Below are 16302 nucleotides of genomic sequence, written 5' to 3'. Positions count from 1 at the left end.
TTGAGTATGTAGTATGTAGTATGTAGTATGTACGCAAAATTTCCTTCCGTAGGAAGGCTGGGCAAGGACATGAATATTCATGCTAGCTGCCGGCACGAGCAGTTAGCACTGACCAAACGACTTGGGAAATGCAGCGTCAGCTTGATCACCAAATTAATTGGGAAATAAATGAAAGCCTCACCAGCTAGTGACCAACCTATTTTAGTTTCACTGTCCGATCATTCAAAAAACAAGCTCACAAATGGTTATTTTTACCTTTCCACAAACGGTCTGGCATGTGTTGCTTGATATGAGCAAGTTAACCAAAATGTATCAAAGAATAGGTAATGCGTCCACAATTAGTTACTGCCTGGTCAGTGATATAGCTAGCTACATTTCAGTAATTACCTATCCTCCTAAATGCGGTGGTCAGTGTGTAAACTAACAATGAGTTGAAATTATTTGTCTGAATACGAACTAGTCGCCAGTTATTGTTGCCCATGGTGTAATCATGTCTAACCAGTTGGCTAATGTAGCTTATGTGCCCATAAGCTCCCAAGTCTAGATACCGTAGCTGTGTCTTGGCATATACGATTAGTGAGCTAGCTAGCTAGTTGGCTACTGCATGGCCAGTGTGAGCGAGCATGCTAGCTAGCCAGTAAGCTAGCTACATTTCAGTCAATAGCTATCCTTCTAAATGTGCTGGTCACTGGATGAGTTGAACATATTTGGCTGAAAACAAGCTAGTAGCCAGTTGTTGTTGCCCATGGTGGAATAATATCTAACCCACTGGCTCCTGAATCCTATGTTCCCATGAGGTCCCGAGTCTAGCTAACTTTAGGTAGCCCGCGCCGCACATTAGCACTTTGCTATCTAAGCTGTTTTATAAGAAAATGGCTGATAGCAAGCCCTCCTCTGCGACAATGTTATTGTGGCGTTAGAATTTCAGATTCATATGTAATTTTTATGTTAATTGTCATTCAATGTCGTGGTTACTACTGGTTTCAGACCCGAGGTGAAAGAAATTGTTTGCCATGTTTTGGTAAGGGGTCAGAGTGACGTCACGCACCCAAGAATCCTCAGCCAATCACCCGACGGATATTAATGACTTTGCCTCCGGGTACCGTATGAAAGGAAATTTAGCATACAGTACAGGACTTGTTATTCTGTCTCAGAAAAAGGAACAACCACTAGAACAGTAAATTATCATCCCAACACCGCACCACAACCAGAGTCATATTCCTAGTCGTAAAACCCCCCTTACTCTGACCACAGAGAGCCAGTCGTTATAAAATATCACACACACACTATATGCCTTGACACCAGGAATTCATAGGGAAAGAAATGCAGTTTTACAGGGACACGTTATGTAAGAGAAGATGAGAAAAATAATATTGGTTACCCGACTTAATTATCTATCTCTCTCTCTGTCTGTCTGCAGTTCTGTGGAGCACAAGGAGAAGTGGCTTTTTCTCATCAAAAGGTAACCAGAAATGACGGATGACGATATTGTTCATAACTTCCTCTGATACTAATAGTCTATGGCTTGACTTCAGTAGCTTGAATAATGTGTTTAGTCTTGCTTGTGTTAAAGAAGGTATTGTTTTTCACGCTAACTTCTTCCTTCGTTCCTCTAGTCGAATAAACGAAGAGAAAGAGAAGGATGACCCCAAGACCATTCCTTTGAAAATATTTGCAAAGGACATTGGGAATTGTGCTTATGTAAGTACTGTTTATGTATGGTTGCAGGTGTGTGTGTGTGTGCATTTTTCTAATGTTTTTGTCTTCCCCCAGGCTAAGACTCTAGCTGTAAGTAATTCAGACAGCACCACTGATGTCATCCAAATGGCACTACAGCAGTTTGGCATTTCGGGCTGTGTGAAAGACCACCAGTTGTGGGTGAGCTCCATTAAAGATGACTCCCCCTACCCGCTCATTGGTGAGTTCAACTCCTTTACCCCACAACCCATTACACTCACCTTAAACCCAGCCATATCTCTCTTGTTTAGTTTACGGTACAAGTTGAACCTAGTCATTGGTCAAGGGAAACTTCTACAATACATACTCAGTACCTACTCAACCTACACTACCGTTCAAAAGTTTGGGGTCACTTAGAAATGTCCTTGTTTTTGAAAGAAAAGCGAAAAAAAATTATACATTAAAATAACATCAAATTGATCAGAAATACAGTGTAGACATTGTTAATGTTGTAAATGACTATTGTAGCTGGAAACTGCAGATTTTTTTATGGAATATCTACATAGGCGTACAGAGGCCAATTATCAGCAACCATCACTTCTGTGTTCCAATGACACGTTGTGTTAGCTAATCCATAGAATTTTAAAAGGCTAATTGATCATTAGAAAACCCTTTTGCAGTTATGTTAGCACAGCTGAAAACTGTTGTTCTGATTAAAGAAGCAATAAAACTGGCCTTCTTTAGACTAGTTGAGTATCTGGAGCATCAGCATTTGTGGATTCGATTACTGGCTCAAAATGGCCAGAAACAAATAACTTTCTTCTGAAACTCGTCAGTCTATTCTTGTTCTGAGAAATGAAGGCTGTTCCATGCGAGAAGTTGCCAAGAAACGGAAGATCTCGTACAACGCTGTGTACTACTCCCTTCACAGAACAGCGCAAACTAATCCTAACCAGAATAGAAAGAGGAGTGGGAGGCCCCGATGCGCAGATGAGCAAGAGGACAAGTACATTAGAGTGTCTAGTTTGAGAAACAGACGCCTCACAAGTCCTCAACTGTCAGCTTCATTAAATAGTCCCCCAAAACACCAATGCCATCCTGTCTTTCATGTTGAAGAAACGGTCTATCACTCTGTCATACAGTACACGCCTTTATTTTTTGTTGTCGTAGTCTACCTGGCTAAAATGCTTGCTCGCTAGTCTAGCTTCTATTCATGGGCAACGTTAGCTAGTTAACATTAGCCTTCTATATCTAGCTACATATTGAACTTCCATTCTCTCAGGCCAGGGGCACAACAATGTATGAATTAATGGTTGGATCAGAATCGGCGTTATAATCATTGGCCATTACGGAGAATTATGTAAAACCACAAGTCCAAATCCCTATCTCCATCCATGGCTAATTTAGGAAAGGGACAATTTTAGGTTGCCACCGGAGGACAACAACACAACGAGATGCAACAATTCCCATTTTATGTCACTGATGTATTCTCTCAATGGGATTTAACAGGAGTAATGCCAAATCCAAGCTGGCTTCCCTTGACACTGTTTTTGGTGCGCCAGGACCATTCTTGGTTGAGCTTGCTCAGTTTAGCTCAATGCTTATTGGCAAAAAAAATCTAAAATAAATTGTCAAGGCAGGCCAGATGCTCGTAAGCTTTCCTTGCCTTCAATGCTATGATAGGTGGCAACAATGTCATACTCGTTTGGACCAGACAGCATCAGATAGATGGCCTACACGCAGAGAGACAGAAGGATGCTGTTTCGCTCGCTCTGATGCTTTCTCCTGTGAGAGATACATTCAGCCTCTTGAAATAGAAGGACAATTATGAAACGAAATAACGAAATATAAAACATTATTTATATTTTTTTCTGGAAGCCTGGCCTCCCTTGGCATCCATGAACACATGCCACTGTACCTTCTCACTTTTACTCTGGAGTCAAAAGTTGCTCTGTTTAGTTTTGTTACTCAAAGAGGTATTTTCCTCCCGTTATTGACATAAAGATGAGGTAGATAAGAGACTAGCTGGGCGTACTGTAAACCTGGCCTGGTCACACCTCCAGTGAGACTCATGAACCCTGACTTCTAACATCTTGACCCTCTCATCTATAACCCCACAGGGCACGAGTTTCCTTTCAGTATCAAGATGAGTCACATTCGGGATGGAGGATGTGGTGGAGGGAAGGATGCAGTTCCTCCTCCAGAGGGCCAGGGGGCGATGCTGCTGGACCAGTGTCTCCCTCCAGACACCCAATGCCAGTTCATCCTCAAGTCCAGCCGGGTGGGTCCCAAACAGGCTCTGCTCTTAGGTAAGTGCCCCTTTACACACTGTGACCGACTCAACAGAAAGAAAGGGTTGCGTTTCCTTCAAAAAAATGTGTCCCCACCCCTTTGCCCTTGTTTACTTCATACCTCCTTTTTTTGTTGTTGCCTCAAACGTCTTTTATTCCATAGTTTCAGAGAGAGTGAGAGAAAGAGTGAGAGAGTGAACATAGAGAGTGTGTGTGAGAGTGTTTTCCACGAGGATCGTTGAAGAGGCTCCACTGAATCAACCACACGCCTTCCTTTAGATTCCTCTCAAGTTCTCCTCCATTTAAAATCAATACCCTCCCCTACCCGCTACATCAGCCTAATTATTTCAATATAACAAGTGCTTTTTGAGGTTGGTTCCATTTCGGGTTTGATTATAAATAAAATTATGATGTGGATTGAATGATGTAACAACACAAAATAAAAAAAATGCATAAAAGTCCCATGATGGTAGTGACTGCCCATTCTTCACATTACTTTTCTTTAAGAAAATATTTCAGTTGTTTACATATGTTTTATTTTGATGACTTTATTATTTCATTTCAGGTCATCTCATCTCTATAGAGCTGCTGTCTGACAAAATCACTATTTTAGTAGTTCTTCAAAGTAGTTCTTCAAAGTAAATAAAGCATACTGTTATGACTGTTGAATACCAACTGCTCTCTCTCCCTCTCCATCACACATTCTTCTGTCTCTTCTCCATCTCCATGTCTGCCCCACACTAACATAACATAGCAGGCATAAACGAAACACACAGACCAGACAAGTAGGCTGGATTATGGATTATGGTCATTGTATTTAATTACCACGTTTTCTGCGCTAAACTATGTAGAATATTGGCCTGTTGGAAACGACAACTCCCTACTACATCGCACAGTTCGGGCTTGATCTGATTTATCTCTAGAGAAACTGTGCAATGTGTGCATTGAGCTCACTGAAAACAAACTAACCAAATGGAATTCAAATAATTGAACCGACTTTGGACAATTAGTTGTTTAATATAAAAATAAATAAGTTATATTTTGGTTAATTGCTTAGCACTAGTTTTACAAGTGTGCACGTGTGTGTGTATGCTAATAGGGTGTGTCAGAGGGTGTCCAACTAGACTGAGGGTGTCACTGATAGATTTGGGGGTCAATTCTGTCATAACACCATCGTTGTTTTCTGATACATCTAAAAACCAGAGGTTTTTATTGGCTAGGAGAGAAATATGGCATCTGTTTAGCAACAACCCAACATGGATCCATTCAACTCCATAAAAGGATCAAAACATTGCTCACACAACCAGCCCTCTCTCTCTCTCTCTCTCTCTCTCTACCTCCCTCGTTCCCTTTCTCTTTTCAGAATATCCCCCCTCCAAGATGTCTCACACTGGCGTATAATGACACAATGCGTGTTTTACAACTTTATCAACTTGGGCCAGTTAAATAATGTTGGAGTGGCTCTGCTACAATGTTGTTTTGGATTTGGCTTCCAAAATGTAATTGAGTGTAAAGCTACAGTGGATTGTTAATATTCAGTTTTGATCAGATAGGTCCCTGGGCAGCTAGGGGTGTTGTGCCACTAATGTGGAAGGGCTTTTTATTGCCCACCCCCCCACCCACACATACACAGCATAAGCTGTACATCACACACATTGAATGTTTTTTTTACAGAAAGGCCAAGTAGACAGACACACAGTGACACACTGGTACAAACAGATACACACACACACAAGCAACGTAAGAACAGACATCATGTCTGCACCGTAACTCAAACAAACACACAGACAAATGGTTCTTAGTCTTTCAGACACACACACACACACACAGTACATAACATATGGACACTCACAGACCGACAGCTTCTTAACATGATCTACCCAGTCTCAGAAACATGGTTTTACTAAACACACACACACTCTCTCTCTCTCCAGACAGACCTCCCCACCCCCACCCTTCAGACCGCTCTCTAGCCATGTCTTGCTTTCTGAATCAATGCCTCTTTCTTTCTCTCTTCTCTTCCTCTCTCTCTCTCTCTCTCTCTCTTCTCTCTCTCTCTCTCTCTCTCTCTCTCTCCTCTCTCTCTCTCTCTCTCTCTCTCTCTCTCTCTCTCCTCTCTCCTCTCTCCTCTCTCTCTCTCCTCTCTCTCTCTCTTCTCTCTCTCCTCTCTCTCTCTCTCTCTCTCTCTCTCTCTCTTTTCACGGCTCTCACTGCTCTCTCTTCTCTGTCTTTTTCCCTTCCTCGCTTCTCTCCAAAGAAACTTCTACTCTCCAACTCTTTTCCCCCTCTCTTCCTCTCGTTGTTTTTATTGGAGCAGTAGGCCCTACTTAATGTTTGAAATAATGTCTTAAATGTTGGAATAACCTCCCTCCCCTCTCTCTGCAGAGCCAGGCAGAAATCCTTTAAGAGGAAAGAGGCCGTTGATTAACTGGGCCTTCTGGAGGGGTTCCAGTAGCCAGCTGGACAGTGTCCCCCTGTCCCCACCTCCCTGTCCCCTACCCTGGGATGCCTGTTGGACGGTCTCTCAGTCCATCTGCCCTCCTGACCACACCCTGCCCAAACCTGTCATGGACATGCTGCTGTTCTGTACCAGGAGGGTCCCTACACCAGGGGTATATTCCGTCGCTCTGCAGAGCCAAAGCCTGCAGAGAGCTGAGAGACAGACTGGACAATGGGACAGAGGACACACACACACTTACACACGAGTCTGTGTTTGTCACTGCTGCAGTCTTCAAGGTAGGACAGTACACGCATGCACGCACGCACACACACACACACACGCACACGCACACGCCAGGGTCCGTGTGGATTAATCAGAGTTCAAAGGTTCTAGCCAGGCTTGTCAGATCAGATATATTGAGACATCAGAGAGAGGAGGTTTGAAGGATCGGTTTCATCCTGCTTCAACGATACACATCAGAATAATTCACTGCACAGAGCTAACACAGAGCTAACACAGCTGCACCCTCACATACACATATTCACCACAGTATCTAGTGTGTGTGTGTTCGAAATCCCCATAGAACGTCTTAGACAGACAGAAAGAAATGAAGTGATTGGAGCGAAGAGAAAGCTCAGGTAGAAAAACACTCAATTCAATGCACATGTTTGAAGGTTGGTGCCAATGGCTTTACTGGAAACCTGTAGCTGTATTAGATCAGGTAGAACAGAACACACAGAGAGAGAGAGAACACATGCTGCTGTTCAGTTAGCTATATTACTATACCCACTCCAACCAACAAACTAATAACAAGTGAGCTGACAAACAAACGAGTGAAAAGGGCTAGATTGCTTCTGTAAAAACACATTGAGTTACACAGCCTCTTTCATGGCATTCAAATTCTATTTTACATGCCATGTTTTCAGGATCCGTATTAACTCCACTGAAGAGAAGCATATGTGGTGATGGTAAAGGGTGTTCTAACATATAATGTGTCCCTGTGGTTGTGACCCAACAGGACTTCCTGCGGAACATTCCGGGCAGTCTGCTGTGTGTGAATCTGTATGAGCAGTGGGTTGCAGTGATGGCACAAGAGGAGGAAGAGCAGAGGATGCAAGCCATCCACAGGTACTGGCATTCCCTGTAACGCACCTTTACAAACACATACGCACAGCAAAAACAAAGCTGCTGTGTAGGGGTGGCAAGAAAATGGGCGGGAAAAGCTGTTTTGATCCAGAGGCATGAAAATAAAGTCCTTCTCAGGCCAAGAGGAAATAAAGGACACATAAGAAACAATGAAAATCTGAAGAATTATTTTCCAGAAGACTCTTAGACAAACAATAACATGACACAGCTCATCTGATGTCTTCTCTGGAAAGATACTGTCCCCAGGAATGTGACAAACTCCACAATCTGCTGGATTCTCAGAGGATGTAGCAATGTATTTGTGTGTGTAGAATATGAAAATGTATGCGCATACTACTGTAAATGGCTTAAATGTAAATGTTTGTGAGAGGGGGGGGGGGTGTGTGTCTGGCACATCCAAAGTCTTACTAGATGTTGTGTATTCATCACTGATTATTTTGTCTGTTCTCACCACTCCCCCCCACCCCACCCCCCACCTCAGGTTGGTCCATCTTCTGCCCAGTGAGAACCTGTTGCTACTCAGACATGTGGTTGCTGTGCTCCACTGTATTCAAGACAACGCAGACGACAACCAGATGAATGCCTTCAACCTGTCGGTGTGCATCGCTCCCAGCATGCTGTGGACCCTGGCCCCCTGTAGCCCAGAGGGGGAGGCCACCAAGAAGGTGAGACTGGACCCTAAAAACTATTTTTTAGGTTTCCCTCTCTGTTAAGTTACTTTTTATATTTCTTCATTTTATTTGAATGTCTTCTTTCGAACACATAATTGTACCATACTTTCAAAGTGTATGTGTATTACTACATAACAATTTTGCTTATATCATGTATTGATGTCAATAGGAGATTTGGGTGAAAGTGAGTTTCTCAAGTGTACTTCCAAATACCTTTCTAGTTAAGGACAAGGGCCCACATACACACACACACACACACACACACACACACCACACCACACACACACACACACCACACACACACACACACACACACACACACACACACACACACACACACACACACACACACACACAACACACACACACACACACACACACACACACACACACACACACACACACACACACACACAGTCCACACACACACACACACACACACAAACACACCCACACACACACACACACACACATACACACATACACACATACACACATACACACATACACACATACATACATACATACATACATACATACATACATACATACATACATACATACAATGTTCCCTCAAATCTTTTCCGGCACTGAGCAAATTTCAGGTCGCTGAGGCTGTACCCCCTTTAAATTACAGTTTTAACAGTGACCATGTAGGCTACTGTGGCTATTTGATCACAATCTAGGTCTACCAGAGTGGCTTACCATCAAAAACAATGGAGAAAATGCATCCATAACATTTTAACATGGAAATAGCTGTTCTGTCATTCAGTCTACAGTAGCAGCCAATGTGTGTTGTTCAATGTAGGCCTACATTCCATGAGGCTTTTGAAAAGAAATATGCAGGGCTGACATTCACCTGTTTATCCACTTGTCCTTCAGTCAAGAAGGTGACTAAAATGCTGTTGTGTGTGTTTGATGCAAGAAACCACTTTACAAAAAAAATTCATTATTATTATCATACTATTATTACAGAGATCAGACACATTATTCTACCCTCTGCCTTTTGGCTACTTAGCTCTCAAAAGACAACACTGCCTTTAAGACAAAAAAAGCTCTACCTGACTCCCTTTTCAATGTCTAGAAATGTACATGTTTTGTGCTCTTGTAGGATGCAATCACTCCCTTATTGCTGACTACAAATGATCTATAACTGGGCTAATAACTGACTAACTAGCGAAGGATATGAACAAAATGTGCACACATGGCTACATGCAGCCTTTTTTGATCTCAAAACAAGCGCATCTACAGTACTCATGACTGCTCATGCTGTAAACACAGTCCATTTCAAAGTAAATGGCACAGATCCATATATGGTAATGATCTATTTCCATATAGGCCTACTGCAGCTCTGATTGTTGTTGTGACTCACAGGTCTGTATATATTAGGGGCTGAGTATAGTGTGTCAATGCAATCGTATCCTACTCAGATGCGTTCTGCCTACAACAAACTCTCTTGCATAGTTAGTTTTGTTTTGTTTGAAAGTGGCTAATATTACATTGATTCTATCACAATTGCCACAGTAAAGGGAAATGTTGATAGTGTTAACAGGGAAAACTCTAGAACAGTGCTCAGCAACCTTTTCGGAGTCAAGATCACTTTCTGAGTCAAAAGGCAAGCCAATATCTACCGCACAGTATCAACTTTGCTGTAGCTTTCTTTCATGCCTGCTATGTTACAGAAGACACGGTCATCTGAGCCATCTGATTGGCCAGCGGTAGCCTATAGTGCACTTGATTTACTCTCTTGGCCTGCCAGGAAGGCAGAGTTTGTACCTTCAAACAGATGAAATGGTTCAAAATGGCAACAGTTTGCCTACCCGGCGCGCAGGGCAGCTGAATTTGATGCACCTACCCATAACAGCCCGAGTCGAAAAAAAAAAAAAGGAACATGTGACCACTGCTCTAGAAAGTTTAGTGAAATTCAATCTTGTTCTCCTCTCTATGGGCTGATATTTCTGCTCGGCAGTCCCGGGGCTACTGCGCGTCCGCACATGCGTGCAATTTAGAGGGAACGTTGCAACATACATACATACATACATACATACATACATACATACATACATACATACATAATACATACATACATACATACATAACATACATACATACATACATACATACATACATACAACATACATACTGTACACCTAAGGGTCTGGCGGGCTGAGGCTAGGGACCAGGACAGGGTGTAAAGGAAAGATATACTGTTGCCACCTAGCTGTCTGACGAAGCAGGATGTTCAATGGAAGAACAAACATCAGTGAGGAGTTAGAGAGTAGAGTGTGTGTCAACCTCCTGCTACAGCAGGAGCGCCCATGCTGGGCTATACTATATACGTTTCCTCTTTAAACCTGGACTGACCTACTCCTTTTACATTTCTCTAGTCACAGGTTTTCAATCTCTGTACTGACACACACACGCTTGAGATCACGGTGACACATAACAAATGTGAAATTCGTACCCTGACAGAAAAGCTTGAAATGTTATGATAACTTACTCACAAGGAGACTGTAAATATCTGAATTGACACACGAGTTCACAGTCCTAACCCTACCACAAGACTACAAGACTGTAGCCAACCATGCTAGGCCTGAAATGATTGAGTTCACCACCAGTGGCCCCAGATGTATTGTAAGTTAATAATAAGCAAGAATAAGTCACAATGTCTTTACTAGTCTCTAATTTTATGGTCGATTTGGACACATTGTTGTTGAAACACAATCAATCTGGGTGTTTCCAGATCTTTTCTCTCTCCTTGTCAAATGTGTGTTTGTTTCTGGTGAGGCTAGGCTGTTGAGGTTCACTTGAAAAAATCCAAAGCATTTCCTACAGATTCCTGAGGGCGAGTGTGTTTTCACAAACCCGCTACGCTAAAACACTCCTTTCTGTCTTCACACACACACACACACACACACACACACACACACACACACACACACACACACACACACACACACACACACACACACACACACACACACACACACACACACACACACACACACACACACACACACACACACACACACACACACACACACACACACACACACACACACACACACACTTTTTTTCTGTTTGTTTGTATGCGTGGCCCCAGCGCCTCTGAAGGGGAAAAATGTGATATTTCGACATTCCCCTGGTTGGTCGCGGTCTCACAAGGAGCCAAGTCAAACTGGGCCGGCGTGGGTCTGGTCTCTAACGGCACTGGGCAGTCTGGAACACTGCTCTCCTTCCGCTTGACATGCAAACCCTTATTTTCCTCCACTTCCGCTCCCTTTTCCACCACAGCTCTAATTTAGATGTTTGTGGCTCCTACAGACATGTTAGTCTATGAGTGGCTTGAGTAAATATTGTGTGCTGTGTTTGTCAGAAAAGGTGGCTGAGATACACATACTAACTTTGCTTTTGAACGATTGAGAAAAGCTTACCCCAGAAAAAGTCCCCCTACACCTTCATAGATGTTGACAGGTTCTGGATGAATGAGTGAGTTTCTAGATGTTTCCTCAGTGGGTTAAATAGGCATCCCCTCTGATGGACAGAACCAGGCTAAATACAGGGAGAGACGCAATGAAGGAGGGAGCGAGAGAAGCCTTTTTCCCTTGCTGGAGTTCCGTTGTGTTGGACTAGCTTGTGAAATTCGTAGCCAAGCTCTAGCAGTCCATTCACTCCCATAGCCCTCTGAACACAGGCGTGTAACACAGACTGACAGACATATGGTGAAAACCATGACACACACATCTGGCCCAACAACACACAGATAGGCCCCATGTTTGTCTCCTTCATATTTCCATAACCTCATTCTGTCTGTAGACTCTCCATAAGAGAAGCTAACAAAAACAACACATTTATAATCACTCTTTTTTAAACAGTCAGCTTTGCCCTAGGGAAACGTTCAAATCCCAGACTGGAACTGACTGTTTGGGAGTATGACTGACATTTTGTGTTTCAGATTTGGAGGTTTATACTGTGTAACTTGGGTTTAATTAATGTTTGATATGTTTGTAAACATCTGGGACCAGACAAGATTCTTTCTCAGATTTTGTTTTCTGAATTCTCCTTAAATTGTGATTCTCATCTTAGAAAAAGGAGTTCAGACGATTTACATTATGTCAATTTTGATCAGCTATATGTGGCCAGTAAGAAAGTTGGCAAGACTTTACATCTCTTATACCAGGGAAACTACCTGTGAAATAACCTTTAACTTGCAGTCGGAGCCTTAATCTAGGACCAGTCATTGACCTGTGTGACTGAGGTGTAACCAGGTCTATGATCTGTTCCTAGGTCTGTGAGCTTGTTCGGTTCCTGATTGAGAACTGCAGGAAGGTCCTGGGAGATGACGTCCCCTCTCTGTTTAGTGGATTCCCTCAGAAGAGCAATAGCAGCGACCATGGATCAGGTAAACAAAGTCTTAATGTATTCACTGAAGAAATAACAACATCTAATTGCAAATTATATTGTACAGTGCTCTAAACAAATGCTGTTCGTTTTGGTTGGAGAAAACGTCATAAGATAAAGTTGGATAGGGACAAAGGGAGAGGGAGGAAGAGAGGTCCCAAACCAAGCAGAACTGAAACGACACAGAGGTGGTTTAATTTGCCACGGGTCTTCACAAGGGTTTAGAAAGTTAATGAGTGTGTGTGTGTTTATGGCAAGACAGTGGTTCTGTGTATTGTAGACATTATCATCATTATAGAGTAGATTAACCCTGACTAGCTTGTGTGTGTGTGTGTGTGTGTGTGTGCGTGTGTGTGTGTGCGTGCGTTGAGTGTTCTCTCAGACCTCTCCATAAGTCATTGTCTCTGTGAGGTCTGCTGATTGGGGTCACTATGTTGACCTCATTCATTAAAGTGATTAGTACACTCTCAAACACTCATTAACACACCAGTAAATTTCCTCTTCTCCCCTAAACCAGGGATAGGCAACTAGATTCAGCCACGGACCAATTTTTGTTGGAGCGGCTGGTTGGTGGCGGAGCATAATTATAATAATTTGTACACTGCAAATTGACCACAACTTAGCCCAAAAAGAGATCACACGATAATGTATTTTTTTCTATTTGTGGGAATACTTGGAAACCTATTTCCTAAATTAAACCCATTTTTAGATAAATTCCTGGTGATTTTAAAGTATTTTTATTACCAAAAACTCACCCCAGGTTGAAAATGATGAAATCCCTCAATGGCACCCATGCTATAACAGCCTTTGGCCACTAGAGGCCTCTATCATTCTTTATGACCTAAACCAACCTCTATGAAGGCAGCTGTATGCTAGGGACTATGACAGCACTTTGCGCTTGTTTTCAAACCCTTTGTCTATCTAATGAAATGGAGGTTTGTTCAAACTCTCTCCTTCTCCATTTCCCTCCACCCCAGCTTTATTGGCATGATAGTCAGTCAGTGCAACATTTCCAACATTTCCAAAGCAAGGACATAGGAATATATGAAATCCATAACATAATCAAAATGGACCGCATGTCATAACAATCATTTTAGCATATTAACTCTCTCCCTCCCCCCGCTTCTCTCTTTTCCTCTCTCCTTCCCTCCGTAGACGTGTCCTCTTTCCAGATGAATGACTCGTCCTATGACAGTCTGGAGAACGAGTTAAACGAGGACCCAGAGTCGCCCTTCCAGGAGTCCCATCCTCTGAGAGACAAGGCCAAGCCTGACAGCTGCAGCAGAGACTCTGTCATCACCCTGAGTGACTGTGACCCCGACCCTGACCCTGAGGCTGAGGCTGACCTCCTACATATTACCCCACTTGCCAGACCCAGAAAGTTCACCCCCGCCCTACGGCAACCACGCCCACGCCAGTGCTATGTCCAATCACAGGGCCCTCGGAGGTTACGACGCAGCTCAGAGCCTGCCATCGGACACACCCCCGGAGCTCTGATCATCCAATCGGATAAGCACCATTTGGTGTCTCGTAAAGCGAGCTATGACGCGTCGATGGAGGGAGAGGAAGAGGAAGAGGAAGAGGAGGATGAAGTGTTTCAGGGGCTCAGGGCTCTGCAGCTGAAAGACAAAGTGATCGCAGGTGGAGAAAGAGGAGGGGTTGGAACTCTCGGGCAGAGGAAGCTGAAACACACCCCACCCTCTCCTTTACGATTGGACGCAAGCTGCTCTAGCCTGTCCTCCCCAGCAACCTCCCCCACAGGCTCCTCCCTCAGCTCCTTAGACTCCGCCTTCTCCCAGTATTCCACAGACTATGTCACCAGCGCCGGCTTCCTGTTGGCTGAGTCTTGCCCCCGCTCCCCCCTTTCACCCCGCTCCCCCCAGTGCTCACCCCCAAAGAGAGACACAGTGGACTGGAGTGAAAGTCAGCCCCCTCATTCCTCCCGGACACCCTCTACCCACCACGGACTGCACCCCAACACCTGGCTCAAGAGGAACCTCCGACTGTCACTACGGCAACCCGACAATGGACACCTGGAGGAGGAAGTGGGGAAGGGGAAAGGGGTTAGTCTCCCAAAAGCATCCGAGGGTAAAGGTGTAGAGTTGACCACCAAGAGGAGGTCCAGCAGCCCTCCATCCTACCAGCAGGCTATCCTACAGCTGCAGAAGAGTAGGTCTCCCTTCTACAGAGGCACAGAGAAACCCCTTACTGTCAGAGAGCTACAGCTGCTGCATGACCAGGCCTGCAATGCCACCCACAGACCCCCCACAGGACGTGACGTCACCCAGTGGCCCACTGGAACAGGAAGTGAGGTCATCCAGCCTCCCCAGGATGTGTTCTATGGACAGAGTGGCTCAACACTAACCCTCCAGAGGCAGAAGTCTCACTCGCTCACCCTGGCCATGGAGGCTGGCCGCAAGGTCCTCACCCTGCCTCGGAGAGCCTCTGAGCCCTCCATGGTGACAGACGCGGCCTCCAGCCTCACCCTGGAAAGGCCCTGGGTCAAGTCCCAGACCCACGGGGTCAAAGGTCAGCAGCTCCCTGAGAGCGGACTTAGAGTGTCTGACATTGAGCCGCAGCGCAACGGAGCAGGCCCAAACTCAGAGCCACGCTTCTGCCTCTCTCCCTCCGCCACGCGGGCAGTGAGGGACTACTTTTCCTCACAGGTGCGGGCGGATTCAGGCGCGTGCCTGCAGAGGAGTCAGGAGGTCGCTCTGGCCCTTGTCCAGGGGAAGAGGGAGTGGCAAAGCAGGAAGTGTAGCGACCCTTGCGTTGACGACTTTGACCAAATGTTCTTTGCAGAGGAGTCTTACGTTTAAAAGGACTTTTAAGAGACTCTGGGCTTGTTTTATTTGGCTGATCAATGTTTGTAGCATATCGTTTTTATGTTGTCATATATGTACAGTTATTTTCCCTTGGTCATGGTAGATGCAGTTGTTTGGTTGTGCTGGAGATTTTCTTCCATATCTCTGGGAATCAACGACAGGTATAGGTCTATATTTATGTTCATATGCTTTACATATAGTGTTGTGCGAGCTGTAAGAAATCAAATGTGTATTTTTGTACATGATGCCAATACTGCTGCTGTCCTATAGAGTATATTTGCTACAGAATGCACCATTTGTATATTATGTACGTACATGTAACTGCCAAATAAAGAAAACACTTGATGAAATGAGAGATGCAAAGTATATTGAAAGCAGGTGCTTCCGCACAGGTGTGGTTCCTGGGTTAATTAAGCAATTAACATCCCATCATGCTTAGGGTGATGTATAAAAATGCCCAGTTGCCTATTATTTTGGATACCATGGCTAGAAAAAGAGATCTCAGTGACTTTGAAAGAGGAGACTCAAAGGAGCTTAGAGTGTGTGTCTCAGTCACCAGATCTCATCCCAGTTGAACACTTATGGGAGATTCTGGAGCGGTGGCCATCAACAAAACACAAAATGATGGAATATCTCATGGAAAAATGGTGTCACATCCCTCTAATATAGTTCCAGACACTTGTAGAATCTATGCCAAGCTGCAATGAAACTGTTCTGGCAGCTTGTGGTGCCCCAACGCCCTATTAAGACACTTTATGTTGGTATTTTGGCAGTTACCGGTATATCTGATGTCTAATGCTTATGAAAATGAATGATCAGGATTATAATAAAACATTGCTCTTGTGAAAGTA

At 44.0% G+C, this 16302-nt stretch overlaps 1 protein-coding gene across 1 annotated transcript in view; it reads left to right on the top strand.

The window, feature by feature from the left end:
- LOC111959923 (rho GTPase-activating protein 20-like) overlaps positions 1–16302 on the top strand; it is a 48109-nt gene extending 31807 nt beyond the window's left edge. Inside the window, 11 exon segments of the mRNA XM_070437534.1 lie at positions 1421–1462; positions 1617–1701; positions 1774–1918; positions 3798–3986; positions 6354–6551; positions 6554–6598; positions 6601–6704; positions 7427–7536; positions 8036–8219; positions 12513–12627; positions 13782–16302. Of these exon segments, the coding sequence (XP_070293635.1) occupies positions 1421–1462; positions 1617–1701; positions 1774–1918; positions 3798–3986; positions 6354–6551; positions 6554–6598; positions 6601–6704; positions 7427–7536; positions 8036–8219; positions 12513–12627; positions 13782–15445 (2881 nt within the window). The 3' untranslated portion in view covers positions 15446–16302.

This window comes from Salvelinus sp. IW2-2015, linkage group LG36 (assembly GCF_002910315.2).
Source record: "Salvelinus sp. IW2-2015 linkage group LG36, ASM291031v2, whole genome shotgun sequence".
NCBI classification, from domain to species: domain Eukaryota; kingdom Metazoa; phylum Chordata; class Actinopteri; order Salmoniformes; family Salmonidae; genus Salvelinus; species Salvelinus sp. IW2-2015.
The sequence above is the reverse complement of the archived record's forward strand: the minus strand, read 5'-3'. Positions and strand labels throughout refer to the sequence as shown.